Here is a 26,349-nt window from a genome sequence, read left to right on the forward strand (position 1 = left end):
TGTCCCAGGCCCGCTTCCCAGTCCTGCCCTTGACTCTGCGAGGAGACCCTTCATGGCTGGGTGTGAGGCCCCTGAAGAGGAAGACCAATTGGGCAGCTTGGTGGAGGACAGTGACCAGAAAACCCCAGATGGTGGTTCTTGTTCCCAGCCGGCAGAAAAGGAAACTGAGGCACAGAGAACTAGGCCTGTGCACCCACAGAGCTGCCGGCCCTGCCCAGCTTCCACAATCCCCCTGGGAACCATGTCTGTCCCCCTTTAAAGAGTCCTCAGGCCCCCTCCCCTCCCAGAGCCTTGGACCCAGCCCTCTCCGGCCCCTCCCCCACCAAGTTCCTCCTACCGGGGTTGAGGTCGGTGCCACATTTTCCAGGGTATTTATAGCTCCGCAGGCACTCGGCCCCCTGGTAAGTCAGCATGCCACATATTTGGGGTGAATAAGGAGTCAAGAGCTTTCAGGGCAAAGTTCGCTAGGCCCCCGTCTCCAGCCAGCCAGGGCTGGTGGTGTGGGGTGGGGTGGGCAGGGCCTGGCCTCACTCCTGGGTTAGTCTTTTCCCTGCCATGGTGAGGGCGGCTCAGAGTCAGCTCCCCTGGAAGGTCCAAGGCAGGGTCCCAGCCTCCACGGCAGAGACCACCACCTGGCTCCAGTCCCTTCCCACCCTCACCAGAGAGAGACAGGACTAGGGGGCAACTTGGCCCAGCAGCAAGGGCCCTGCCTGGACCCGCGGGTGGAGTGTCAGGGCTCCTGCCCTGAGGCTGTGTGACAGCTCTCTGCTGTCCTGTCCCCAACTCCCCTTGACCCTCGGGCTCCTCTGATTAGAGACCTTGACCTGGATCTGGCTGGCTCCTTGGCCAGATGGGAGGTTGGGTCCAACCTTAGGTAGGGTCTAAGCAGAAATAGATGATTGTATCAAGCACTTGGCAGGGGCTTTAAGCCCATGGGGGTATTTAGGAGAGGCTTCTTCGGCCCTCCTCCTGGAACTAAGGTGCCAAGGTAAGAGCATCCTGTCCAGGAGCGCCACCTGCTGGTGCGAGGGCCCAGGTAGCGTTTTGCCTGGCCTAGCATCAGAGTCACATCAATGAGGATAAAACAGTCACCATTTACACAGCGCTTTCTAAGTGCTCTGTGCATAGCATGTCATGGGATGCTTACAATCAGCCATGGGCTGGGGAACCATCACCCCCATTTTACAGATGGAGCAACTGAGGACTGAAGAGGACTTGTGATTTGGTCCACGACCCCGCCAGCAGGGCCCTGGATGGGCTCACCTTGACATCCTCAGGCTCTGAGAAGGTGTCGGTCTCCTCCTCAGTGGGCATCTCCAGGTCAGACTCCTCGGAGGCGATGGGCACCTGGATGGTCAGGTAGGGGTTGTTGATGAAGTTGAGGTGGTCCAGCTCGATGCTGGAGGGAGGGCCGTCCGCCAGGCCCACGTGGTTCAGGATGTGATTGTCCTTCTTCAGGTCCTTGTCCCCCTCCTCGGGTGGTGGCTCCTTCTTCTCATCCTCGGGGGCACCTTCCCTGGCCTCGCCAGCCTCCTCAGCGCCTCCGAGCTCCCCGATGCTGAGAATGATCTCCTTGGGGCTCAGGATCTTGCCGTGCAGCAGCCCCAGGAGGAAGGTCTTGGCGAAGCTGATGCCCCACTTGATCCGCGCGATGGCAATCTGCAGGTTGTTCATCTCACCGTCTTCGTCTGAGGCCGCCAGGCTGTCGGCACTGAAGGAGCTCAGCAGGAGGGCCAGGAACAGGTTCAGAACCTGGGAGACAGGCATTGGGGGAGCCTCAGGCCAGCCTGCGAGTCCCTGGGGGCTCCACCCTCACCACCAAGGGGGGCTCCTGTCTACAGGTCAGACCAGCCACACACTGGGTATTTGGAAGGACGTCCCCTAATGGAATCTCACAGTGGCTCCTGGAGGGAGGGCTGCCAAGATCATCCCCATCTTGCAGATATGGAAACTGAGGCTTGTGCCTGTGAGAGGACTCTGCTGCCATGGCAGGTTTGGAGAGGTACACTGGGGGACAGGGACTCTGCACGGGTCTGTCCTCTACCTCTACTGTCAGGGGCTGGAGAACAAAGGACAGGGCTCAAGTCTCACGTTTCTAGGAAACAATCTTGGAGCCTTCTTTTCCACATCTGTTAAGTGGGACTTTTAACAGACGCTGGGTTCTGTCCCCTGTTGCTCTGGAAAGAACATTTGGTCTGCTACTTACTCCTTCCTCCTCTTGGGGCTCCCTACCACACCTATTCCTATTTCCCTTCCTCCTTTCCTATTGATGAGGCTTCTACTGGCCACCTCTTGTCCTCTTCCCACATTTTATTTTCTAGTGGACAATTACTGAACCCCTGCCACTGTTGGTGAGTAAGTGGCCTCAGGGAACCCAAAGCCTAGTGGAGACGGATGTTTGATCAGAAAAATACAGGGTGGGGTTGGTGGCAATAGAGACTGGTGTGTACAGGCTTTGAAATGATGCTGAATCCCAGTTTACTAGCTGTGTGTCCTAAGGCAAGCTGCTTTACTGCTCTATGCCTGTTTACTTATCTGTGTACTTATTACTATGATTCCAGTAATCCTCACAATGTTGTGATGATTAAAAGATGAATACAAGTAAGTGCTCAAAACATATTGGTTGTTATTATATGAGCAATAATAGAAAGCTCTACTTGGTATAGGGAAGAGCATGATTAATTTGGCCAGTTCAGTGTTTTACAGATGAGGAAACAGAGTCCCAGAGGTAGAGTGGTTTGCCCTAGGACACACAGCATAGTCTTTTTTTTTTTTTTTTTTAAAGAGAGAGAGAATTTTAATATTTATTTTTTAGTTTTTGGCGGACACAACATCTTTGTTTGTATGTGGTGCTGAGGATCGAACCCAGGCCGCATGCATGCCAGGCGAGCGTGCTACCGCTTGAGCCACATCCCCAGCCCCCACAGCACAGTCTTGACTAACACCCAGGTTTCCAGTCACAATTTTATAGAGCACCATTTGCTTAGACTACAATGTGAATGATTTCTCCAGAAGTTTGCAAAGCAATGACCTTGCCTCCCCCCACAAATACCCCTGGTGCCTGGGGTGGGAAGTCCTGGCTGTTGTCCACCAGAGGCAGAGCCAGGTTCTTACTGTCTGGGGCCTGGGGCTTGTCACTGTGTGAGTGGATAAGAGGGAATCTATGCCCTTGACCGTCTTCCCCGAGTGCCTCGCTGTCTGGCTTGACCAGCGTCCTCCAAGGGTTTTCAGGATTGTCTTAACTACCATGTCAGCACAGTATCTTTAAAGAATACATTAATATCCCCTTTGAAAGAGTGTGCTGGGGGGATATCCACCCCTGTGCCACGTCCTCCCGCTCCCTCTCCTCTCTGCCTGAGCCCACCACCCACATTTATTGGTCCTTTTCTCCCCCTCTCAGGGGGAGGCATCCAGTTGCCAGAAACACATCTGAGATGGGAATTAGCTGCTCTCTGGGTCAGCAGGGTTTGCACACGGCTCCTGCCTGGGACAGAAATAGCCTCCTCGGGCAAGGGGGAGGGGAGAGGGGAGGGGGACAGAGGTCATGTTCCCCAGGGGGCTCTGTGGGGTGGGTCATCTGTGACCTAGTCACTTCCTCTTCTTCACAGTAACCCAGGGGAAGTGACCAAGTGTCAGGGATGCAAGGGGCACGGGTCCCCACAGTCCCTGGCAGGGTGCCCTGGCGCCCTCTGGTAGACACCTGCTTCTCTGAGGCATGGGGGTGTGGTAGGAGGGGACAGTGCCCAAGGAGCTGACCGTGCTGCCTCCTGGGCAGCTTCACTCCCTCTGAGCAATCTGGGAGAGCCACAGAGCTGGGCTGAAAGAGAGAGAGAGTGGGGGAGATGGGGAGAGAGACAGGGGTGACAGTCCCCGGAGGGGACGGTGCAGTGGCTGTAGGCCCTAGAGCCAGGCTACTTGGGCTCAAACTCTGTACTTCTCACTAATCACCTCCCTGAGCCTTTGCCTTCTCCTCTACGTAACAGATAAAGCCGTCTGTCCTCCATAGGAGGCCGTGAGTATAGGCAAATGGACAGCTCTGGGCGCTACCACTGAGCATGCTCAGAGTGCCGGCTAGGTGCCGAGCAAGTGCCAGCTGTCCTCAGCGTCACAGCTGGTATCATGGTCATCATTATCACTATTGCTGCTCTTATTGCATCCTGGTTACTGGAGTCACAGACCCAGGCTCTTGTCCTAATTCAGTTTCTATTTTCTTTCTTACTTTCTTTGTTTTTGGTACTGGGGATTGAACCCAGGGGCACTTTAACACTGAGCTACGTCTCAGCCCTTTATATATATATGTGTATATATATATTTATTTTAGACAGGGCCTTGCTAAGGGCTCCATTACATTGCTGAGGCTGGCTTCAAACTTGCAGTCCTCCTCCCTCAGCTTCCTGAGTCTCCAGAGTTATGTAGGTGAGCGCACCCAGCGGGGCCCAGTTTCTCACGTGCTGTGTGGCTCTGGGCAGCGCCACCTCCAGGAAGTGGAGGCAGCACTGCAGCGCTGCCCATCTCAGGGTGTTGAGAAGACTAGGAATAATGCACAGAAAGCCCTTGTGCACAGGTTTGCAGAGGGCAGGAAGGTTATGCCAATAACTGGTGCCCTAAGCAACTTAACAAGGCACTGTCTCAAAATAATAAAAAAAAAGGGCAGGGGTGTCTCATTAATTTTAGAAGTTATCAGCTTAATTACAATGATTAACACAAAACCACCTGCTTGTAACTTCTGACGTCCCCTGGCCTGGTGGGCCAAGTACTTTGCAAAGCACTGAGACCTGTCATGTACCTGCAGGACCACTGCCATTAGCATCCCCATTTTCTAGATGAGAAAACTAAGGCCCCGAAAAGGTTAAATTTCTTGTTCAAGACTTCCCAGTCAGCAAGTGGCAAAAGGGAGATGAGAAATATAGTTTTGGGTTTTGTTTTGTTTTGTTTTGTTTTGGTACTTGGGATTGAACCCAGGGGCACTTGACCACTGAGCCACATCCCCAGCCCTATTTTGTATTTTATTTAGAGACAGGGTCTCACTGAATTGCTTAGCACCTTGCTTTTGCTGAAGCTGGCTTTGAACTCAAGATCCTCCTCCCTCAGCCTCCTGAGCCACTGGGATTACAGGTGTGAGAAATGTTTTTGAGTGTCCACTCACAGAGACAGAAACCCCCCAGACTCTCTCCAGGCATCTGTAGCCCTTAAATGTACATTCAGAAACTTCTACTCAGAGCCAGTGACCCACCCCACCCAATCCTGCCCCAAAGTTCAACCCAGGCACCTTCCCTGTCTCTCTCCATTCACTCAGGTGCACGTGCCCCTCAGGGACAGCAGTCTGGGTTCTTCTCTGTAGCTGTCCCACACTCTCCTCCTTCAGCAGAGGTGACACCCCTCCCCCATCCGCCCCTGCCCCCTGCCGGAGCTCAGTGATATCCGAGAACGCTGACCCAGCAGCTCAAGGATTCCACAGGTCTTTTTGGAATGTGGGGACGTGCATGCGTCTGCTACCTTGTTGCCCAGGGCAGTGCCAGCCACCATAGGGGGCAGCTGGGCACAGCAGTATGGGGCTCTGAGGGTGTAACCCCAGAAAGGGAAGGATTTGGGATGAGCAGGGTAAGGAGAGATGCCTCCACAGGCCCTGGCCACAGAACTGGTGTCCAGCTGGACTATGGGCCCTGCCCTTCACCTTGCCACACCTCCTCCCCTGCACAGCTCCCAGCCCAGTCCTGAACCACAGGACGGGGTGGGATGGATGGAGTTTATGTCACCTCTGGAGTCTCCCAATGCCAGGCTCTAATTCTGTTTTCCAGAGCTCAGGAACAGAGGAGAATAAGAGGGTAGGAGAAGGCCGAGAGGCTGGGGTCCTGGTCACCCCATGCTTGGTTATACTGTGTCCACTAGTGAGGCCAATCTTCCCAGAGGCCCCTTGAGGTACCTATTATTTTCTTCTATGTGACAGTTAGGAAACCCAGCCTGACTGGTGAGTGGTCACTGGCTCAAGGTTACACACAGGATGCCCAGAGAGCTGGGACAGTAACACGGGTCTGCCTGACTCATTGGTGTTACTCAAAATACTAGCAGCCTACAGCACCATCCCTGGATGGAGCCTGGAGCTTGTCTGGAATTCAGATTCCCAGGCTCGGGCCCAGGCTGCTGAATCAGATTCTCCAGGGGAGGGGCCAGGAATCTGTTTTAGAAACTCCAGGTAATACTTAAGCAGTTTAAAATTTGAGACTTGCTGGGTGAAGCCATATAAAATTGCCATTTCAGGGGTGTGGGGAATAGAAGATAGAAAACATCACAGCAATTCCCTAAGATCTATCTACCAGCAACAAGGCCCTCCAACGACAGCCTTGTAAAGGCACTGGACACCCCTTGCACCCTTCCTGGGTGAGGGTGGGGAAGCTCCACAGCCAGTCTCACTCACCACCAGGTTGCCGATGACCATGACCATGAGGAAGACGGTGAGGCACATGGGCTGGCCAGCCACCTCCATGCAATCCCACATGGTCTCGATCCACTCCCCACACAGGATGCGGAAGACGATGAGGAAGGAGTGGAAGAAATCGTGCATGTGCCAACGGGGCAGGCTGCAGTCGGCAGCGATCTTGCACACGCACTCCTTGTAACTCTTGCCAAACAGCTGCATGCCCACCACGGCGAAGATGAACACGATGATGGCCAGCACCAGCGTCAGGTTGCCCAGCGCCCCCACGGAATTGCCGATGATCTTGATGAGCATGTTGAGTGTTGGCCACGACTTGGCCAGCTTGAAAACCCGTAGCTATTGGGCATGGGGAGGACAAGGGCAAATGAGGCCCCGTGACAAGTGGCCCAACCCCAGAGCCCCCGACTCAGCTGCAAGAACAATTCCAAGTAGCCTGAAGCCCCACCCCTGAGTGATCGGAGGCCTCTTTGCCTCCTGGTTAAATGGGACTACTCATGTTCTACCGCTTCCTGATGTTAGTATGTTAAAAAGAGAAAAAAAGCCCTTACCCGTTAAGGATACAAAGCATTTTACTAGTGACATTTTATGTCAACATTTGCTTTAACATACTTCCACTGCCAATAAAAACTAGAGAAGCGGGTGAAATAAGAATTGTAGAATGTGGTAGGTACTTGGAGGTTCATTTTCCTTTGTCTGTATTTTTGGATGCACGGAAGTTCCCATAATAAAGGTAAAAAAAAATAATATAAGGGCCTGGGGTTGTGGCTCCGTGGTAGAGCCTTTGCTTAGCATGTGTGAAGTACTGGGTTCGATTCTCAGCACTGCATAGAAATAAATAAAATAAAGGTCCATTGACAACTAAAAAATAAAAAATAAATAATAATATAAGTATCCTTTACGGGATTGTCCCAAAGTCAGCCAATGTCAGCTCTTGGGGTTGTCAGTTTGGTAGCCCCAGAACTGTGTGATAAGGAGGCTTATCACACAGTTCTGGGGCTACCTGTTTACAGGTAAGAAACGTTCCTGGGCAGGGGAGGGGCGCCTCATTTCCAATCTTCTGGCTTCCTGAAGTTTCTCCTCCCACCCACTCCACAGTCCCTGGCCCTGTAGTTCTCTCGTACCAGTCGGAAGGAGCGGAGCACAGACAGCCCCTGCACGTTGGCCAGGCCCAGCTCCACCAGGCTGAGGGTGACGATGAAACTGTCGAAGATGTTCCAGCCCTGCTGGAAATACTCGTATGGGTCCATGGCGATCAGCTTCAGTACCATCTCAGCTGTGAAGATGCCTGTGAAGACCTAGGGGGAGGGGTAGGCCCTGTTACAAGGCTTCAGGGAGCACAGGGCCTTTGGAATCTCCCAGCCACTCCCATCTCCTGGAAGAGGCTTGGTGGATTGAGGGGAGAGGTCCAGAGCCTTAAGGGGGAAGGGAGTGGTACCTATGGCCCATACGTGTGTATGTCAGGGTTTTGTTTGGTTGGTTTTTTTTTTTGGTATTAGGGATCAAACCTAGAGGCACTTTACCACTGAGCTATAACCCCATCCCTTCTTAAACGAAAATATTATTTTGAGACAGGGTCTTGCTAAATTGCCCAGGCTGGCCTTGAACTTGTGATCCTCCTGCTTCAGCCTCCAGAGTGGTTGGGATTACAGGCAGGCGCCACCATGCCTGGCTAGGATCCCTATCTCCACAGAGTTGGCAGGGAACATCACACTCATCCCACAGATGAGCAAACAAGGTTCAGCCAGGTCAGCAACCAGCAGCCAGTTCTTAGGGTGCTGAGTTCAGGTTCTTTCCTTTATGCCCTAATCCTATCTACTGGATCCAGTCCCAGGACTTAGCAAATCTTGATGGACTCAGGGTCTAGGGGAAAAAAATCAATGCGGGGAGGTCAGAGCTGCTTCCCCAACCTTGGAACAGGAGCCTGAGGGCTGCATAGCCCTGAAAACTCCCTGGACCTGGTCCCCCTGCTATTGGGCACCAGCTGCCCTGGGTCTAGAGTCTGCATGGGTACATGCTGAGCCCCTCCCAGGGGCTGCCCCTGGCCACAGCAGGTGTCCAGACAGCAGCACAGTGTCGGCAGGGGTTGGGCAGGCAGGCGGGCCCTGACCATCATGCACACCCCAGCAGCTGTGCCATGAATCTAGGGCATGCCCTTACCCCTCTGGCCCTGCCTGGCCATGCTACCTCATACATCTCTGTGGGAGAGATGTGCCTGGCCCTGAGGGCCTGATTCTTGTGCCACCCACCCAGTCTTGGTCATGCCCAGGGCCCATATCTCACTCTCCCTGAGTTGGCCTCCCTTTTGGGGTGGGAAGAACACCTTGACAAATGCCACCCTGGAAAAATTGTGAAGGGGATGGGGAAGGGTGGGTAAGGCTAGAGGAGGCAGCGGCTTTCCCTTTGTCAGGCTCCACTGGGGCTGGCAACGAGGTGATAATGCTCCTAATGGGCAGGGATAAGCGGGTGGATCAGGGCATGTCAACAATAGCAGAGCAGCAAAGAGCTGGAGAGGGGAGCAGCAGGGCCAGGCTGGCGATATGGGGGAGTGGGTGGGAACAAGTCCCTGAAGCGCTCAGGGTGAGCTGAGGCCTTTTGGGCCCGGATTTGCGTGGCTATATGCCACATCCCCAGGTCCCTAGGTCCCTTTCAGGCCCATGCCAATCTCAGGAACTGGAGAACTTTTTATCCAACCAAGGCTTCCATCTCCACACCCCCAATCCCATCCCTACTTCCAGAGCAAGGCCTGGATCCCTGACCCTAGGAATTCTGATCTCAATGAATTCAGAGCCTCACCCATTCTCCCTGTCCCTGAATGCCTGGAAATCCATATTCTACACCCCACACATCACCCCAGGTACCTCCCCATACACGTCTTATCCCCATATACTAGGAAAACCCTATCTGTCCCCAGATGCCCCCCTAATAGTGCCCCATACTTCCAGACAGCCCCACTGGGTCCGGCCCGCTAATGACCACCCTCCCCTTTGGCCCCTCCCTACCAGGTTTCCCACAGAAAGCACGTTGTCGAAGTGCTCCGTCATGGGGTAGTGCTCCATGGCCATGAAGAGGGTATTGAGCACGATGCAGATGGTGATGCCCAGGTCCACGAAGGGGTCCATGACGATCAGGTGGATGATATGCTTGAACTTCACCCACGGGGTGCAGCAGTTCCATATGAGCACTTTGTGTGCGCACTTGTACCACCATGGTGGGCACTTCTGGTGGGCCTCCTCCAGCTCTGCGAGAGGGGTTTTAACAGGTGCCTGACGAACATTCTCCCACTGGCGCGCCCCTTCCTGCCTCCACTAGCCCTTGGGACCCCCCCTCCCAAGCCCCACCCCTTAACGCTCCACATCTCAACATTCCAGCGGGTTGGCAAGGCCTAAGCCAAACCTTAAAATCCCCATCCTCTATGTTCGAGAGACCCCACCCTCAACTAGCCTTCTCCAAGCCCCGCCTCACACCTCGTCACTCCAGACCCGCCCCCGAAGCCCCACCCACATGACCACACCCTCGGATCACCCCCCTGAAAGCCAGGCCTCTTAGAACTCCCTCCAGGCCCACCCCTGCGAGCTATTTCAAGTCCCGCCCTCTCGGTACGCCCCGCCCCGCCCCGCCCCGCCCCTCAGGGAGCTCGGGCAGGACCTCAGCTCTCCGCCCCGTGCCCAAGGCTGCTATTCTGGCAGGAGAGACTCCCAGAGAAGAGGGAACCCAGGCCCACCAAAGTCTGGGGACCAGACTGAGACTCCCTTAAGGCTCTCCCTCCCCACTGCCGGTAAAGTCGGCCCTGCAGGAGTGTCCTCAGCCAGATCCTCCTTTCCCTCCAGAGTGGCTTTCTGAAAACAGCCCCTGTTCTTGCAGCCCCAAAGCCAAGAGGCTCTGTCCTCTGTAAGGACCATGGGATGAAGGTGCTCCTCCCCCTGGTCTCTGTGACCAATGGGAGCTGCCTTGGACTAGGTATGATCTCACTGACTCATATTATCAATGCCACCTATTTTGTAGATTAAGGAAAGGGACTGGAGTGGGTGGTAGCCCCTTGGAGATCCTGGGTGCAACCCCAACTGTACCGAGGAATGAGAAACCTGAGTCTCTCAGAGACAGCAGTGGATTCTAGTCTGTTGGTGACCTCCCTCACCTCCATGTCCACCCCTAGGCCACTGTAGTGCCCCAGCATCTGAGGCTGGAAACTCATGGTGAAGGTCCCAGCAAGAGCAGGGGCCAGCTCTGTCTGTCCTGCATTCCCTGGTCCATTCTCTGGCACACAGTCACCTGGATGCATCATGCAAGGTCACGCAAGGTGAGATGATATGTACCTTCTAAGGGCTTGCAAAGTCCTGTAATCTCACTCCCTCCACCACACACACCTTTCTAACTCCCCACTTTTAGCCCAGGCAGGCTGGCCTGGAGAGGGACCAGCTTCCTTCTCTGGGTGAGACTTTCTTTCTTGTGTCGATTCTCTTTTCTTTATTTCCTCCTTTCTTCCTGCTTTCTATTGTTCTTCCCGCCCTCCTTCCCTCCTTCCTTTCTTCCCTCACATTCATCTACACTCCTGTCTCTTTCCATTCAGGAATCTTTCAGCACATCCATCCATCCATCCACTATCCACCATCCATCATCTTTCCATCCATCTCTCATTTTGATGTTTTTATTCTCCTCCCAGGTCCTGGGTGTGGTATAGGGATTGGGGGAATCTCTGATTTTACTCTGGGAATTTGATGTTGACCTTTAACTTTTATCCAGAGAACACTGGAAGAGCAGGCTCTTCAGTTTCCGGAACACAGGGCCTTCCTGGTTAGTATTATTAGCCTGTCCTTCCCCGTTGTCTTGGCAGCCCCCAAGGTCCTCCCGGAAGCCCCTGGTTCCCGCAGCAGCTTGGCCTTGTAGCCACAACTTGGCCAGGTTAAGACAACTATATTTATCACAGTTTATTTCCTCAATGCCAATATTAAATTACTGTCCTCCTGAAGCTGGGTCTAGTCAGGCTGCACCCTGCCCTCAGGAGGCTAAATGGCCTATGGGTAGGGCAGACAGGGCAGGGGGGATTGGGGTACAGGGCACTCACCCTCCATAGCATCAGAGATACCACTGTCTGCGCTGCAGCTCGGCCTCGGGGGCCCCTTCTCTCCTGGCGATGTGTCCAGGCTGCCATTGCAGGCCTGACTGTGAGCCGGGTCCCCGTCTGCCTCCACACCTTCCAGAGCCTGGGTGGCCTTGGCCTGTAGACCAGCAAGGGTAATGGGTGTGAAGCCCAACTCTGAGCCAGGGGATGGATCATTGACTCTCAGAGCCTCTTATCAAGTCCTTTAAGATGACAGCCCCTCTTCTTGGCCTGTCTCAAACCTAGCAGGTGGGAAAGGGGCCAACTTTGGTGGTGGTGAGATGACAGGGTAAGGACCAAGAGACTGAGGACCCAAACCCTGAATACCCTCCACTTTCAGAGGCCCTGACTGAACCTACACTTCATGAGATTGAGAAAATGGACAGTGACTCTCTGCAGCCACCTGGGGACCCTGCCTCTTCTCGGCATAGACCCAGAGAGAAGCATGAAGCCATATGTCTTTGAGCTTGGACAAAACCTTAGGTTTCACAAGAACAAACTCCTTGTTGTGGATGGGGAAACTGGGGCATTGAGCGGAGAAATACTCTTTCTACTGCCTAGATGGCACCCATCCCACCTGGGACTTCTACTCCTCCTGTCTGCCACCCCTACCCCCTGCCCTCCCACCCCCTCAGCCAGCAGCCAAGCAGCCCTGGCTGAAGGCAAGGGGAACCCTGGGTCTGGGCCCCTCCCTGGGTTGACACCTTTTCTAACTCCTCCTGGTGCTTTTTTAATTTCTCGAGCATCTGCTGAAACTCCTCCTCTTTCTCCTGATCCTCAGCCAGGGTGGCCTCGTTCTGCTCGGCATACGCCATGGCCACCACCGCCAGGATCAGATTGATGAGGTAGAAAGAGCCCAGGAAGATGATGACCACAAAGAAGATCATGTAGGTCTTGCCGGCCGCTCGAAGGGTCTGAGGGTGGGGAGAGAAGGAGAGAGGGGGTCTGGTGGCACCCTCCCTCACATGCCCATTGCCCAGACCCATAAGCAGAGGGTGTCCCTTGCAGAGCCTGGGGGTTTGCCGGCCTTTGAGTCAGAGGATGGCCATCCCTGGCAGGCTAAGCCATGTTCTGGGGAACTCCGAAATATATACATGGGATCCAGGTGATCCCAGTGACCTGACAGAGACCCCTGAGGACCCTAGTCAGGCATCCTGAGGTCAGAGAGTTAGGAAAAACAGTGACCTGGGCTTTGGGGCCCGGTTGAATCCTACCTTTGCCAAAGAGCCTGATACTTAGTAAGTGCTCAGTAAATACTAGTTGCTATAATCACTGTTATTATTAATATCACCAGGGATCAGAAGGCAACCCTCTTTCCCTGCAAACTGTAGACATTAAATACAGGTATCCTTCTGTATCCATAGGGATTAGTTCCAGGGTCCCCCAGATACCAAAATCTGCAGGTGCTTGAGTCCTGTATATAAAATGGCATGGTATTTGCATCTAACCTAGACACATCTTCCCTGTGCTTTAAATAATTTCCAGGTTACTTATAATATTACATCTAATGCAAACGAAGTGCTTTGTGAAGAGTGTCATACAGTATTATTTAGGATATAATGTCACAAAATTTTTTTGTACATGTTCAGCACAGACACAATTTTTTTTTCTCAAATATTTGGATCTGTGGTTGGTTGAATCCACAGAGGTGAAACCTGAGGCTACAGAGGGTCAACTGTGATGGTGTGGGCAGAGCTGCCCTACTGCTTTCTATGAGGCCTGGGACTTCCTGGGCCTGAGCCCGTGCCAGACCCAGCCTCCAGCTCATGAAGCACAGGTGGGGAATGAAGATAGGCTGTTGTGTGGCTCCGAGAGCTTTTAGGGGCACTGACAGAGTCCCATGGAGGAGATGGCCCAGCTGAGGATGTGGCCATCCTGCGGTAGGCCCTGTGCGGCCCTGAGGAGGCAGTGGAGATGGAGGGCTGTGGATGTCGGGCTGGGGACAGCTGTACCAGCTGGAAGAGGTTCTCCCAGTAGTCCTGTGTCATGAGGCGGAAGAGAGCCAGGAAGGCCCAGCTGAAAGTGTCATAGCTGGTGTAGCCATAGTTGGGGTTCCGCCCAGCCTTGATGCACTCGTAACCCTCGGGGCAGTGCCTAGGGATAGGATGGGGGACTGGCTTTAGGAAGGAGAACTCCAGCTAGGGACAGATTGAGGACCCAAAGGGAAAAATATCCCTTGGTCCTGCCTGTGTCCCCCAAACAGGAGGGTCTTCCACCCATGCCCAAGGATTTTCCTTGTGTTCCCATGTACCCCACATCCTAGTCCCTAATCATCCCCCATCTCCAAGGACTCCTGGGGCTCCTTTTCCCCACCCCTGGACATCACTCACCCAGCATCACTGCTGTTCCCACAGAGCAGAGCATCATTGGCACCCTCCAGGAAATAGTAGTTTGCTTCGGAAGTCAGAGAAGGCACATCACCCACATGGACACACGCAGGTGCATGTGCCCATTCCACACCCACGGGCAGGTCCATGTGTACCACATACACCAAATAGGTTCCCTGGGGACCGCTCTACCTCTTTTGAGTACAGCCCTGAGTTCCAAGGTCCCCCGGTGGGTAGACCACACGGAGCCCGACTCCGCGCAGGGTCTGCTGGGTGCCTAGTGCGGTTACGGTCAGGATTCAGCAGGGACACAGGGAGAGCCATAAGGGACATGTGTGTATGTGTGTGTGCAAGAGCAAGGGGCTGCCAGGAACCTGCACAGGACCCTGAGGGAAAATGGGGGCTAAAACCCAGGGTGCAGGTGAGGAAAGGGCACCTTCTCCAACATGCAGGAAGACGCTGTGGGAGAGTGGCTGTGAGGGTGTGGGATTCACGTCAAGGATGGGTATGTGACAGGAGGAAGGTATTTGGGTGCCTGATGGTGACCCTGCCAGGATAAGAGCCCCGAGTGTGATGAAAGAGAACTGGGTGCACAGGTTAAGGACCTGTCACTTTGTATAGAGAGAAACTCAGGATTTTAAAAGCAGTTTGCCGTTTATTGTCATAGCAACCCATTGAAGCATTGTCATCTCAATTTTCTAGGCAAGGATTCTGAGTGCCGGAAGTCACAATGGGTGATAAGTGATGATTAAGATCAGGCTGGGGCGGTAGCTCAGTGGTAGAGCACTTGCCTAGCATGTGTGAGGCACTGGGTTTGATCCTCAGCATCACATAAAAATAAGTAATAAAATAAAGGTGTTGTGTCTATCTATGACTAAACTAAAAAAAAAAAAAAATCAGGTCCCTCCAGACCATGTCTTAGAAGAGACAGGGCAGGGGCCGCTCTAGGGGCTGGGGCGGGGCCTCCCTGGCTGGTCGCCCTCTTTCCTACCTTCGTCATTGATGTAGGCATCCCAGTCAAAGGTGTAGTTGCTGGCCCAGCTGTCGTGGAAGTTCCACGTGTCGTTGGCATACCACCTGTCATTGGTATTCCACGTGTCGTTGGCGTACCAGGTGTCGTTGGCGTACCAGGTGTCGTTGCCGTACCAGGTGTCATTGCCGTACCACGTGGTGTTGGTGTCGTTGAAGGGCGGGGGCCAGCGCACGCACTTCTGCCGCAGGTTGCCCATGAAGAGCTGCAGCCCGACCAGGGCAAAGACGCTCAGGCAGAAGACCGTGAGGATCATTACGTCGGACAGCTTTTTCACGGACTGGATCAGGGCCCCCACAATCGTCTTCAGCCCTGACCACAGAGAAATTAAGAGCATTGGCAGGGGCAGGGTGGGGTGCAATGGACACCCCCACCCTGACCCTGGCCCCAAGCCTTTGCCTACCCCATCTCCAAGGCTCCACTTAACCGGGCACCACTACCTCCCCCAGCCTTCCCAGATGAACCTGGCCCTTTCTGAGCACATCCTCAAGGTGGAGCCTTGGAATTGCCACAGATTCCCAGCTACTAGAATGGACTCTAGGAATCACTAGGCTGATGCGGTGCAGCTACACATGAGCATACAGAGGGCTGAATGAAGGTCTCTAGGTTAGCACTCCCAAAGTGCTCTACAGAACACTAGCCTCCCAAGCTGTATCCTTAAAAAGGTGGTGGTGGGGGGCATATGTTTGGAAAAAGATTACTTCTATTCAAGGCTTTGAGAAGTCCTACAGAGATAAACAAAAACTTTAATGCCACGTTTCTTTAACTTCTATGACCACAGAACCCAGGGTTCAGTCTGAGAAACTAAGAACATTCTGCCCCTTCAGACAAAGGCATAACTGACCCTGATGGAATCCCAGCATCTACAGAAAATTCATAACTTCTTGGGCCTGATCCCAGTATCTCTGTCTTCATTTCCCTCTCTTGCCCTAGAATGGAAACCAAATGCACAGCAGCCTCCTCCGAGAGCTGGGGTTGTAGCTCAGTGGTAGAGCACTTGCCTCGAACGTGTGAGGCCTTGGGTTCAATCCTCAGCATCACAATATATATATATAGTGTCCATATATAACTAAATTTTAAAAAAAGAAACCCTCTGAGCCTGGGGGGTGCTGGCCCAGAGCGAGGCAGCTGTGGCCTCCACTCAGTGGCCTGTGTGTGGCAGGCCCTCCAAAAGCACTTCCCATCTTGGGTCTTGCCTTCCTTCACTCCACAACAGGGCTTTGGACTAGAGAGGACTAAGGCACTTTCTAGCATCAGGATTTAACTGTTTCCCTCCTCCCACGGCCCTTTCTCCATCCCTTTCAGATCATCTTTCCTCCATGAAGGAACTGTCTCCAGTTTCTCCATATGCATTTATTTTTGTATATTTTGCTCACCCATGCTAGAACAACCCAGTGAGTGGCACTGTTCTTATCCAGTTTGCAGAAAAGGTAAGGCACTTGCCTAGGGTTGATGGCAGACAGTGGCATGGGGAGGATTGACCCCAGCGGTCCGGCCTCAAATCTGTGCTCTTTCCCACCTTTCTACCCTGCCTCTCAGATGCCCAGCCTCCCACAGAGGGCCTCTTTGGCTCTCTGGCCATGTGACCCTTCTGTGATCAGGCTGTGGCATGTGTCCTCCACTAACATGAGCCCAGGATGTGACCCTGGGTCAGGGTCCTGGAACTCGAGTGTCAGATTCTAGGCTTGGGCATGACAGGAGACCTATTGGCTGAGGCCAGGGGTTCCCGCACCTCCCCAGTACCTGGGATGACGGTGATGGTTTTCAGGGCCCGCAGCACCCGGAAGGTCCTTAGAGCTGAGATGTTGCCCAAGTCCACAAACTCTGTCACGTACCTGGTGTGGGAGAGTCCAGTGGGGGTGTGTCAGAGCCCAGGGAACAGTAGGACAGAAATCAGGGGTTCTCCCTAGGATTCTTGTGGTCAGGGTTACCACAGGGGCCTTGGGGCAGGTCAGACACCCTGAGGTTCCTACTGGGGTCCAAGTGTTGGGGAGGACAGTATAGTGGCCTTGCTGCTGGGGCATGGCTAGCCCACTCGCCCAGTGGCAAAGCCTGGGTCAGGCTGCCTTCTGTGGGTAAAGATGATGTATGAAAAGGACATCAGCAGAGAATCCAAGCCAGGCCCTGGGCAGGGCCATCCCGAGAATGGTGTAGCTCACAGTCTGCAGTACTGGCCAACGGCCCCTGTGGTCCACACCTCTGAGAATGCCAGCCGGTTGGCTGCCCTCCCCTCACCCTCAGGCCCCTGCTCACGCCATCGTGATGACGCTGAAGTCCAGCCAGTTCCAGGGGTCACGGAGGAATGTGAAGTCATCGATGCAGAAACCCCTGGCCAGCACCTTGATGAGGGACTCAAAGGTGTAGATCCCCGTGAAGGTGTACCTGAGGGCAGAGGGCCAGCCAGGGCCAGGCACGTCACCCAGGAAGGGGTGCTGTGGCAGTGATAGACAGAGGGAGGGACGCAGGTGAAATGTTTCACCCAAGGACAGAGGACATTGGTGAGAGTAACAGTGTGCCTTCCCCCAGGGGACTTAAGGTGTTGGTGAGGGTCATAGTGACAGGGTGTGCCCTCCTGGAAGACAAAATCTGTGTCACTAAGCATCCTCAGAGGTGCAGATGCCTGGGATGGGCTGTGCCAGGGCTGGGGCTCCGGGAGGGGAGACTTACTCCACGTCCTTGGACCAGGCAGGCGGGTTACTCATGGTCATGAACACACAGTTGGTCAGGATGGTGATCATGATGAACATGCTGAAGAGCGTGGGGGCGGTCAAGGAAAGTGAGAGCAGGTGGGAAGGGGAGGGGGGTGGACGAGAGTCTCCTGTCCCAGAGCGCCCCGTCTTGCCCACTCCTGGCCCCCCACCTCTCCCACTCAGACAGGATATGCGTGGATTAGCACCTTGATGGCGCCACGCCTGACGATGCTGAAGGGGCTCAGCATGTAGAGGGCAGGCGTGGCGGAGAAGCGGAAGATGGCCTTGCCCTTGTTGAGCACGATGAAGGTCTGAGGCAGGGAAAGAGTCTGTGAGGCCAAGGGACAGACAGATGGGCAATAGACAGACAGATGGAAGGAGCCCTCCCAGGTCCCAACCTTCTTGTCACTGTAGTAGGGGTCCAGGTCCTCCAAGGGGATGCCGATGACCTCTGGCGGGGGGTCCCCATAGATGAGGGGCAGGTTCTTGCCGGCCTCCAGGTCACTGCGCGGCTTCCGTTCGGGCTCCTCGATCTCCATCTGCTTGTTCCGCTGCAGCCGGGCCTCCTCCTCCACTGCCCGTTGTTCTATGGCTGCCAGGGACTCCCGGGTGAAGGGGCGCAGGCAGTCGGGGCCGATGGGCACCAGGGTGGGCAGAGATGAGCTGGCCATCCTTGCATCCTGGGCTCAGGGGCCAGCTGGGCGGTGGGCAGTTGGCTGGCTGCTGCGTGCAGCCCTGGGGTCCTGGGTGGCCACCCCTCCCTGGGTCTGCTGTCCACTCCTCACCTCCTGCCTGCCCAGGGGCTGGGCCAGGAAGGTAGGTGTGTAGGCCCTGGGATTGGGAGATGTGCCTGCAAGGCCCAGGTGCTGCTGCTGCCCAGGTGCTGGGCACAGAGCATCCCCCTGGGCCTCGCACCACACTCTCCCCAGAAGTGGTATGGCCCCCTTCAGGACTGAAAGCAAACCAAGCAGATCCTCTTCTGCCTCAGGGACTTTTGGCCAATGCCCTCAACTGCCTCTTGGACCCAAGCTCTGGGAACTGTGTGGCGTCAGCCTATGGGGACAGAGAGAGAACTTCAGCGGGCTGTGTCCAGTGACCTCTAGATAGGCCAGGACAAGGGTCCTGGTGAAACTCACCTAAAGCACCACTGGCACATAGATTTCATCCTAGAGGTCACGTGCATTGGCTGATACTGACTACCTGGAGACGTGGGTGGAGACCATACAGGGGTCACGGCCAGACTGATGGCTGTGATTGATTAGCAATGCCTGCCAGGGCAGGACCAGGATGTGGCACCTCTGCCTGTAATTGCCATCCCTGGCCTAGAGAGAAGAGAGGGAGGATATCGGGGTATGGAGTCCCCTTCCTGATCTCTGTGGTATTTGGCATTAGGTTGAGGCAGGGAAGAAGGAAGAATCCAGGCCTTGCTGAGGGTCTGACAGTTCCCTCCCACGGCAGGGATTCAAATCCCTGGGCAGATAGGAGCTGATAGGGTGTGTGGGGGACATGTCAGGAGAACTAGGATGCTAACATATTAGAGGACATACAAGAGAGATCATGGGGACCATTTCAGTGGGGCAGGGCTAGAGCTCTCAGGGACTATTTTTGGTTGGTGGCCATGAACTAGATGAGGAGAAGGGGTATCCACCAAGAAAATTGGGGGCCTGTGGCATTGGATAGATGTCTTCTGGGTCAGTCCTGTGCCTCTCCTGGCCCCTGGCCCCTCGTGTCTAGAGCTCTGAGCCTGTTTCCTGGGGAAGAGCAGGGCTGGGTCACTTGGAAAATGTCCCTAGGAGAATGACGACATCAGCAGACACTGGGGATACCACTGCAGCTCAGTCACACATAGCCGTCACATGCACGAATCCTGCAGCCACCCCCAATGCAGGGCCTCAGGCAGACCCCCAGAGACCCCCAGAGCTACACTGAGAGCAGCCCTCCCACGGTGGGTCCAGGAGCTGTAGCAGTGCCCCTGTCCTGGCCGGCGGGTGTACTTCTCAGCTTGGTCAACAAATGGGGAGGACTGCCAGGGAGAGGCCAGAGCCATTGGGCAAGCTGGCCACACCCCGTGCCCGGCTCCTCAGCTGCTCCCTGCCAGGCTTCAAGGAGTCGTGTTTCCCCGGAGATGACTCTGCTCGTTCCACCCATCCTGTCCTGCAGCTGCTCGCTGACCCACATGTTCACGTGCACACCCGACCTGAAGCCCTCTCACACAGGCCCTCACGGCCCTGCCACACACTTCCACACCTTCCTCTCCGTCACCCACCCCCCGCATGCTCACATTTACTTGTCACCACATGAGCACAGTGACCTGCCTTATGGCCTTAGAGGGACCCATTTGGCATCAATCCTCTTATCTCCCTCCCTGCCCCCATCCTGGGGACGCAGCCCTGGCCGTGCACACGCTAGGCAAGTGCTGTGCCACCGAGCTGCATCCCCAGCCTGACGATCCCCTTATCTTGATACTGCTCACTTGATACTTCATAGGAGCCCTGGGGGACCACAAAACCCAGAGCCACAGGCGGGCTCCAACCCAATCCCTGAAGAAACCACCCTTACTGGAGTCATAAGACCCAGGGGACAGACCCAGTGCTTCCTCTCAGCCGACCTCCCTGAGCATCCCACACCACTCCTGCTTCTCTTGCGAGTGGACGAGGCCCAGCCTAGTGGCCACTCTTCCCGTCTCTGCTCCAGAAGCTGCCCCTTCCCTGGCATGGGGAGGTGCTCCTTGTACAGCACACGTCTCTCCCTTCAAAATTTGCCCTTCATCCTAACTTCCTCCCCGCCGACCCGCTCACCAAGCCTGAAGCCACTTCACGTGCAGATGTTTTATTATGTGTGGGGAAGAAGTATCTTCATCTGCTGCAGCCCAGTTTGGGTTGGTAGATGCAGAAAGCATCACTGGCAGATCTGGTCAGTTCCCAACCCCGTGGATGTCCCTCCCCAGTATCACTGTCCTCTCTATTCTCCAGGAGTGTGACTGTTTGCATGCTTACCTGTTCTTTTCAAATAGCCTCCCACCGATTCCTCCCTCCCTCCTGGTACATCTCCATCCCATCATCTGTATTTCTAAAACCACAAATCTGATCCCCCCCACCCGTCCCCTCTCTCTCACCCACACACACCCCTCACTTAAACCCTCCAGTGGCTTCCTGCCTCCATATGGCTCCTCCATGATCTGATCCCTCCCTGGGCATTCAACCCTTTCCCCACCTGGGCCCACCTCTGGCCTGTACTGCTTCCATTTTTCACAAAGCTTCCCATCGCTGCCCCTGTGGTGCCTCTGCTTGTGATCTGCCAGCCTCCTGAACACCTGTCCTGTCTCCATGGAGAGCTGCAGTTTGTCTTTCCAGACTCAATCTACACAAGAACCACTTCCTCCAGGAAGCCCTCCCTCCAGCCTGGATGGCTGGATCCCTACCCTTGTCGGTACTACAGCTTGCCTAGTGTTCAATAAAGGAAACCACCCTAACCGATGAACTGATGGACGAGTAAGTTAGAGGCACTCTTCCTCTGAGCCCCTTTCTCCTTTCAAGTCACCCTGAACCCAACTGTAACCAGAAACCACGTCTCCTCCGATATCCCTGCCCTTCCCTCTCCCCACTGGCTCAGCTGGTGGCTCAAGGGCCTGGTTTCTGTGATCCTTGGGCTTCCTGGTACCTTCAGTCCTTTGGTCTTGCCCTGTCCCCCCTGCAGCAGACCCCTTTGGGCCCACTTTCCCCTTCGCCCAGTCTTACAAACGCCTCAAGGCGCAGGCCTCCTCTCTCCTCATCACACTGAGGAACCCAACCTGCACCTTCCAGCTGGGCTCTCTGAGTGGCCCCTAAGCAGCTGGATATTGCCAAAGACGCCAGGGGCTGGGCTCACAATGAAACTGAGGGTACGCACTCCGGCTTTGCTCTCCATCCTACCAGCCCTGTGAGTGCAGAATTTTCTACTAGTCTCATCTTTCCACTTTTTTTTTTTTTTGAAAACAGATATTTTGTGTCTCTTATTTCCTCAAACTTCCACGTTCCCATGGTACTCTGGGTGACGACCTGGCCCCGGCCTTCACTGAGAACGTGGGAGCATCGAACACCACCCCATCTACAGAACCCCGTCCCTTCTCCCTCTCTCCTGTCATAGTAGAAGGAGAGGAAAAACCCAAAGCCAAGTCTTCCCCTTGGGCTCAGGACAGACCCCTGCCCTTCCCCAGGTCTTCATCCTCCAGTGACCTTTTCTCTTGACCACTCATCAACGTCCTCCCACTAGGAGCAAGCACTAGTGTCACCCACGACAGAGCACCCGCCACCCTCACACCCCCTTTATCTCTTGCGCTATTTTTTCTGTCCCTGTTCCCTGAAAATTTTCTTGGAAAGTGTCTACCCCGGCTGTCCCTACTTGCTTACCTTTTGGCCACTCAGCCCATTCCAACCGGCTTTCATTTCCCCCGCTCAACTGAGACGTCTTTTGTCAAATCACTAACGCCCTCCCCGCTGCCAAGTCCTGCGCGTGCGTTTCTGTCTTCACCTTCCTCGGCCTCTCAGAAGCCTTCAACCTAGTTGGCCACAGCCCCCCCTTTCTGGAACATTCCATGCTCTCAGCCTCCATGGAATCACCCTCATGTCTTCTTCTTCTACCCCTCTGGCTGCTCCTTATCAGTGTCCTTTGCTTGGCTCTCTCTCTCTTTACCTAATCTCTTGAGTTTCTCAGGGCGTGATCTTTGCGGGGTGGAAGCGTTCCTGTAACCGTGTCCACTCCTCTGGACTCCACACTGGTAGAGTCCACTGCCTCCTGGACGGCTAGCCAAGAGGAACCCTGAGTGGGATGAAGCATTTATGTCCCTGCACGGTTCCACCCGGTCTCCATCAAGCCCGGGAACGGCACGGCCCCCAAACAGTTGCTGGGGTCAAAAACCAAGGTGTCTCCTGAGTTCTCCTTTTCTCTTACTGTCTGTGTCCAACCTGCTCAAAATTCTATTAAGGTCATCTCCAAAAGGTATCTGAACTCCACCTCTATCCAGCCCCGACTCGCCCACCATAATCCCTGGCAGTGGCCAGTTTCCTCCTCTCTGCCTTTCCCATCATCACGTCGAATCGGTCCCATAAAGTAGCCACTGATCTCTTCATAACAAAACGTGGGTTCCTTCCGCCCACCCTCTCTGTGTTGTTTCTCCTGTTAAAATCCCCTAATTATTTCCCGTTGCACTTAAAATACAACCAAAGCTTCCTGCAGTGGCCCAGGAGCCCCTGTGGATCCAGCTCCTTCTCACCTCCCCACCTCTGTTTCCTGATGTCTCCTTGGTCACTTTGCTCTAGTCCCAAGGCCAGCTTCGTGACCACGGGGCTTGTGCCCGCCTTTGGGCCTATCCCCAGCTCCTTGGTCTCTCGGAAGCTCTTGCCCTGCCCTTTTCATATGTAAGTTCCTTCTTAGCCCCTGGGTCTAGATTCAAGTGTCCCCTATTCCAAGTGACTTTCTTCTTCCCTTACTTTCTACCACTGTCCTCTGTGTTCTTCTTACATCATGTATCATTATTCATAATTGCTTGTTTGCCTAACTTGTTTGTCTTCCCCCCCCCCCCCCGACTAGTTTGAAACACTGCAGATGTGTCTGTCTAGGCCCCAGCACCAGGCACCTGGTGGGCACTCAGGAAGTGTTTGGTGAATGACTAAATGAAAGATGAGGCCTTGGATAGAGACCCTTCCAGAGACCCCACAGTCTCCTGTTGATCTGTTCATTCATCTTTCCATCCTCTTCTCATTTTGTTCATGTGCCAGACAGAGTAGGACACAAAGGTGCCCAGCCAGGTGTCCTGCCTGCAGAGGGCAGGCAGTCTGAGGCTTGGGGATCTGGGCACACATGTATGGTATGAGAATAAGGCAATACTTGCCCTCAAAAGGGGAGTTGGTGTTTGCTGCAGGAGTTCAGGTGGGTGAGTGTTACTTCCAAGAAGGAGGAAAGATGTGACTTCGTTTGGGTCTCAAAGATGAGTAACAGGAACACAGGGAAACAGAGGGAAGGACATCCCAGGTAAGGGAACAGACAGAGCAAAAACAGAAGCAGGACACAGGGAACTCCCCACATGGAGCTCAGACACTGTTTGGGGTAGAGAGAGGAAGGAAGGGAAGGAGTGGGGCCAGGGTCAATGTTAGGCCAGTGGGAGAGTGGCTTTATCCTGCAGCCTTGGAGAGCCTTCCCAGGGTCATAATTGGTCAGCACATATGTTTCCCTGTCCATCCTTTCCATGTGTCTCCGACAGATGGAGACAAGCTGTGTTGCTTTCAGTGGGTCAGTGGAGGTATGAAAGGACATCTAGGACATATATGGATGGTGGCTTCCTGGTAGGGACAAAGCTCTGACAACTCTACATCGGGACATAGGCCATGTGCTGGCACACCTCCGTGAGGCTCTTGGGCCACGGCGAGTAAAGGGGGTCAGGATGAGAGCTCCAACCCTCCTCCCACCAGCCCTGGCAGCCTGCTCCCTGAGACACAGCAGGTGAGGATCTGAGGGCTCCAGGACCCTTCCCCAGTGCATTTGAGGATGTTAGAGTCCAGGACCTGAATGAGCAATGAGTCCCACCCTCTTACCCCCTTGCTTCACCATGGGGTGCTGAAGCCCAGAGAGAGGCAGCAGCTCTCTCCAGGACACATTTGGCAAATGTTTTCTGAGCATCTGTTAAGTGCTGGACCCTGGTCTGGACCATGGCGGTGGCAAAGTCCCTGTCCTCACTGAGATTGCATTCCAGAGGGAGGAGGTAGACAGCAAATAGGGAAGCAAATAAGATAATTTTAGAGAGTGATAAAAGAAGGACGGAGCCAAGACTAAAACCCAGCTCCTCGGGAGCCAGGGCTGGAGACCATTTAGCAAGTGAAAAGTCTCATGGATCCTCCTCTGAAACGGAAGTAAGGGCGGAAGTGGGTAAAGTCAGGGCTTCCTGGGGGCTGGAGTAGGCCGGGATGGGTGGGGGAGGAAGGGTTGGAGAGGCGCAGGCAGGGCCAGCTGTCCACAGGCAGGGAGCCGAGGGTGAGGACGCTCGCTGGAGGGCCAGGCATCTCTTCCTGGAGCAGGTCCAGCCCAGCATTGTCTTTCCCTGTTGCTCCGCCAAATCGGAACACCCAACTCCAGATATAGTCTGACCACAGAGGCCTTTTCTCCCTGGCCTGGACACCCTTTGTATCCATTCATCCCAAGGTGGCATGCCTTTGGGCAATCCAATCACCTGTGGAGGGTGCCACCACCCTTCTCAGCTCTGGTCTTCTTAGGTCTTCCCTGACAAACTGGATAACTCACTTTTCTCTTTTCGCTCTAAGCGTACCTCAACAAAATATTAACAGATTAAACCCAACAATGTATTAAAATAATTAGATACCATGGCCAAGTGGGATGTATCTCAGGTATACAAAGCAGGTTCAACATTTGAAAATTAATTAATGTAATCCATTACATCAACAGGCTACAGAAAAATCACATGACCATATCAATAGATGCAGAAAAAGCATTTGAAGTGGTCTAACGTTCAGTCATAAGATGAGGCACGCCTATAATTCCAGCAACTCAGGAGACTGAGGCAGGAGGATCTCAAGTTTGAGGTCAGCCAGGGCAACTTAGGGAGACTCTGACTCAAACAATAAAAAGGGGATTGGGGTTGTAGCTCAATGGTACAGCGCTTGCCTCACATGCATGGGGCGCTGGGTTTGATCCTCAGCACCTCATAAAATAAATAAATAAATAAAATGAAGATATTGTGTCTATCTACAACTAAAAAATATTTTTAAAAAATAAAATAAAATAAAAATGGCTGGGGGTGTCATTGTGGTAGAGCATACCTGGGCTCATTCCCCTATACTAAAAGGAAAAAAAAATCCGTCTAACACTCATTCATGATAAAGACTCTCAGCAAACTAGGAAGAGAGAAAAACTTCATGCAGTTGATAAAGAACTTTTATCGAAAACCTTATTGCTAACATTGATTATAATAGTGAGAAACTAAGATCAAGGACCGGGCAAGGTGTCTCCTCTCATTACTGCTTTGACATCAGACTGGAGTCATGGCTAATGCAATAAAACAAGAAAAGGAGGGCTGGGGTTGTGGCTCAGTGGTAGAGCACTTGCCTAGCATACATGAGGCACTGGGTTCGACCTTCAGTACTGAGTAAAAATAAACAAACAAAATAAAGGCATTGTGACCATTTACAGCTAAAAAAAATATTAAAAAGAAAGAAAATGAATTGAAAATGAAAGAAAATGGTTGGGAAGGAAGACATGAGACTGTCTTTGCATGATACGATTGTCTATGTTCAAAATCAGAATAGACAAAAAGACTCTTGGAACCAATAATGATTATGGCAAAGTTGCAGGATACAAGGTTAATGCCAACCCAGGTGTAGGACTTTACCTTGACCTCTACTCAAGTTCCCTTTGTGACCCTTCATCTCAGGTCTTTTATGGAGGGCTGCCTGTTGGATGTTGATTTTCCCTCAGTTCAAGGCTATCTCTCACTATGATCCTGAGAGTCCCAAATTATTGATTAGTCAAAGCTCAGGATAGACCACCCCCCAAACTTGTTGCCATATATTTCTAGAACTTTCCCTCCTGGGAGACCTATGTTTTTAGGGCGGGTTCTTCAAATATCCAGAAACCCACCCAGCTGCACTATGGCTGAAATCCCCCAAGTGGTTTCAGCCAGCCCAGGCTATAGAAACCACTCTGGTACTCTCCTGAAAGACCAAGAACGGAGGGGACCTGCTCCTCACAGCCCTCCCTGTTCACTCTAATGCACATCCCTG

General features: G+C 53.7%; 1 protein-coding gene across 2 annotated transcripts in view; it reads right to left on the reverse strand.

Annotated features, from left to right (window-relative positions):
- SCN4A (sodium voltage-gated channel alpha subunit 4) overlaps nucleotides 1-20,605 on the reverse strand; it is a 30,845-nt gene extending 10,240 nt beyond the window's left edge. The window contains exons 1-15 of one of the 2 annotated variants that reach the window (XM_081272519.1): nucleotides 18,718-20,605; nucleotides 17,980-18,634; nucleotides 17,774-17,892; nucleotides 17,559-17,648; nucleotides 17,145-17,273; nucleotides 16,635-16,726; nucleotides 14,853-15,203; nucleotides 13,865-13,928; nucleotides 13,487-13,628; nucleotides 12,239-12,448; nucleotides 11,499-11,652; nucleotides 9,436-9,674; nucleotides 7,558-7,731; nucleotides 6,416-6,772; nucleotides 1,264-1,752 (exon numbers count right to left, since the gene is read on the reverse strand). In XM_081272519.1, the coding sequence (XP_081128645.1) occupies nucleotides 1,264-1,752; nucleotides 6,416-6,772; nucleotides 7,558-7,731; nucleotides 9,436-9,674; nucleotides 11,499-11,652; nucleotides 12,239-12,448; nucleotides 13,487-13,628; nucleotides 13,865-13,928; nucleotides 14,853-15,203; nucleotides 16,635-16,726; nucleotides 17,145-17,273; nucleotides 17,559-17,648; nucleotides 17,774-17,892; nucleotides 17,980-18,252 (2,883 nt within the window). In that variant the 5' untranslated portion in view covers nucleotides 18,253-18,634; nucleotides 18,718-20,605. Of the gene's footprint in view, nucleotides 1-1,263; nucleotides 1,753-6,415; nucleotides 6,773-7,557; nucleotides 7,732-9,435; nucleotides 9,675-11,498; nucleotides 11,653-12,238; nucleotides 12,449-13,486; nucleotides 13,629-13,864; nucleotides 13,929-14,852; nucleotides 15,204-16,634; nucleotides 16,727-17,144; nucleotides 17,274-17,558; nucleotides 17,675-17,773; nucleotides 17,893-17,979; nucleotides 18,635-18,717 lie in introns of those variants that run through there. The other variant, XM_081272518.1, reaches the window with a different exon arrangement.
- Between the last annotated feature and the right edge of the window lie 5,744 nt (nucleotides 20,606-26,349).

The sequence above is a fragment of the Spermophilus citellus genome, assembly GCF_964194105.1.
Source record: "Spermophilus citellus genome assembly, chromosome: 17".
Classification (NCBI taxonomy): Eukaryota; Metazoa; Chordata; class Mammalia; order Rodentia; family Sciuridae; genus Spermophilus; species Spermophilus citellus.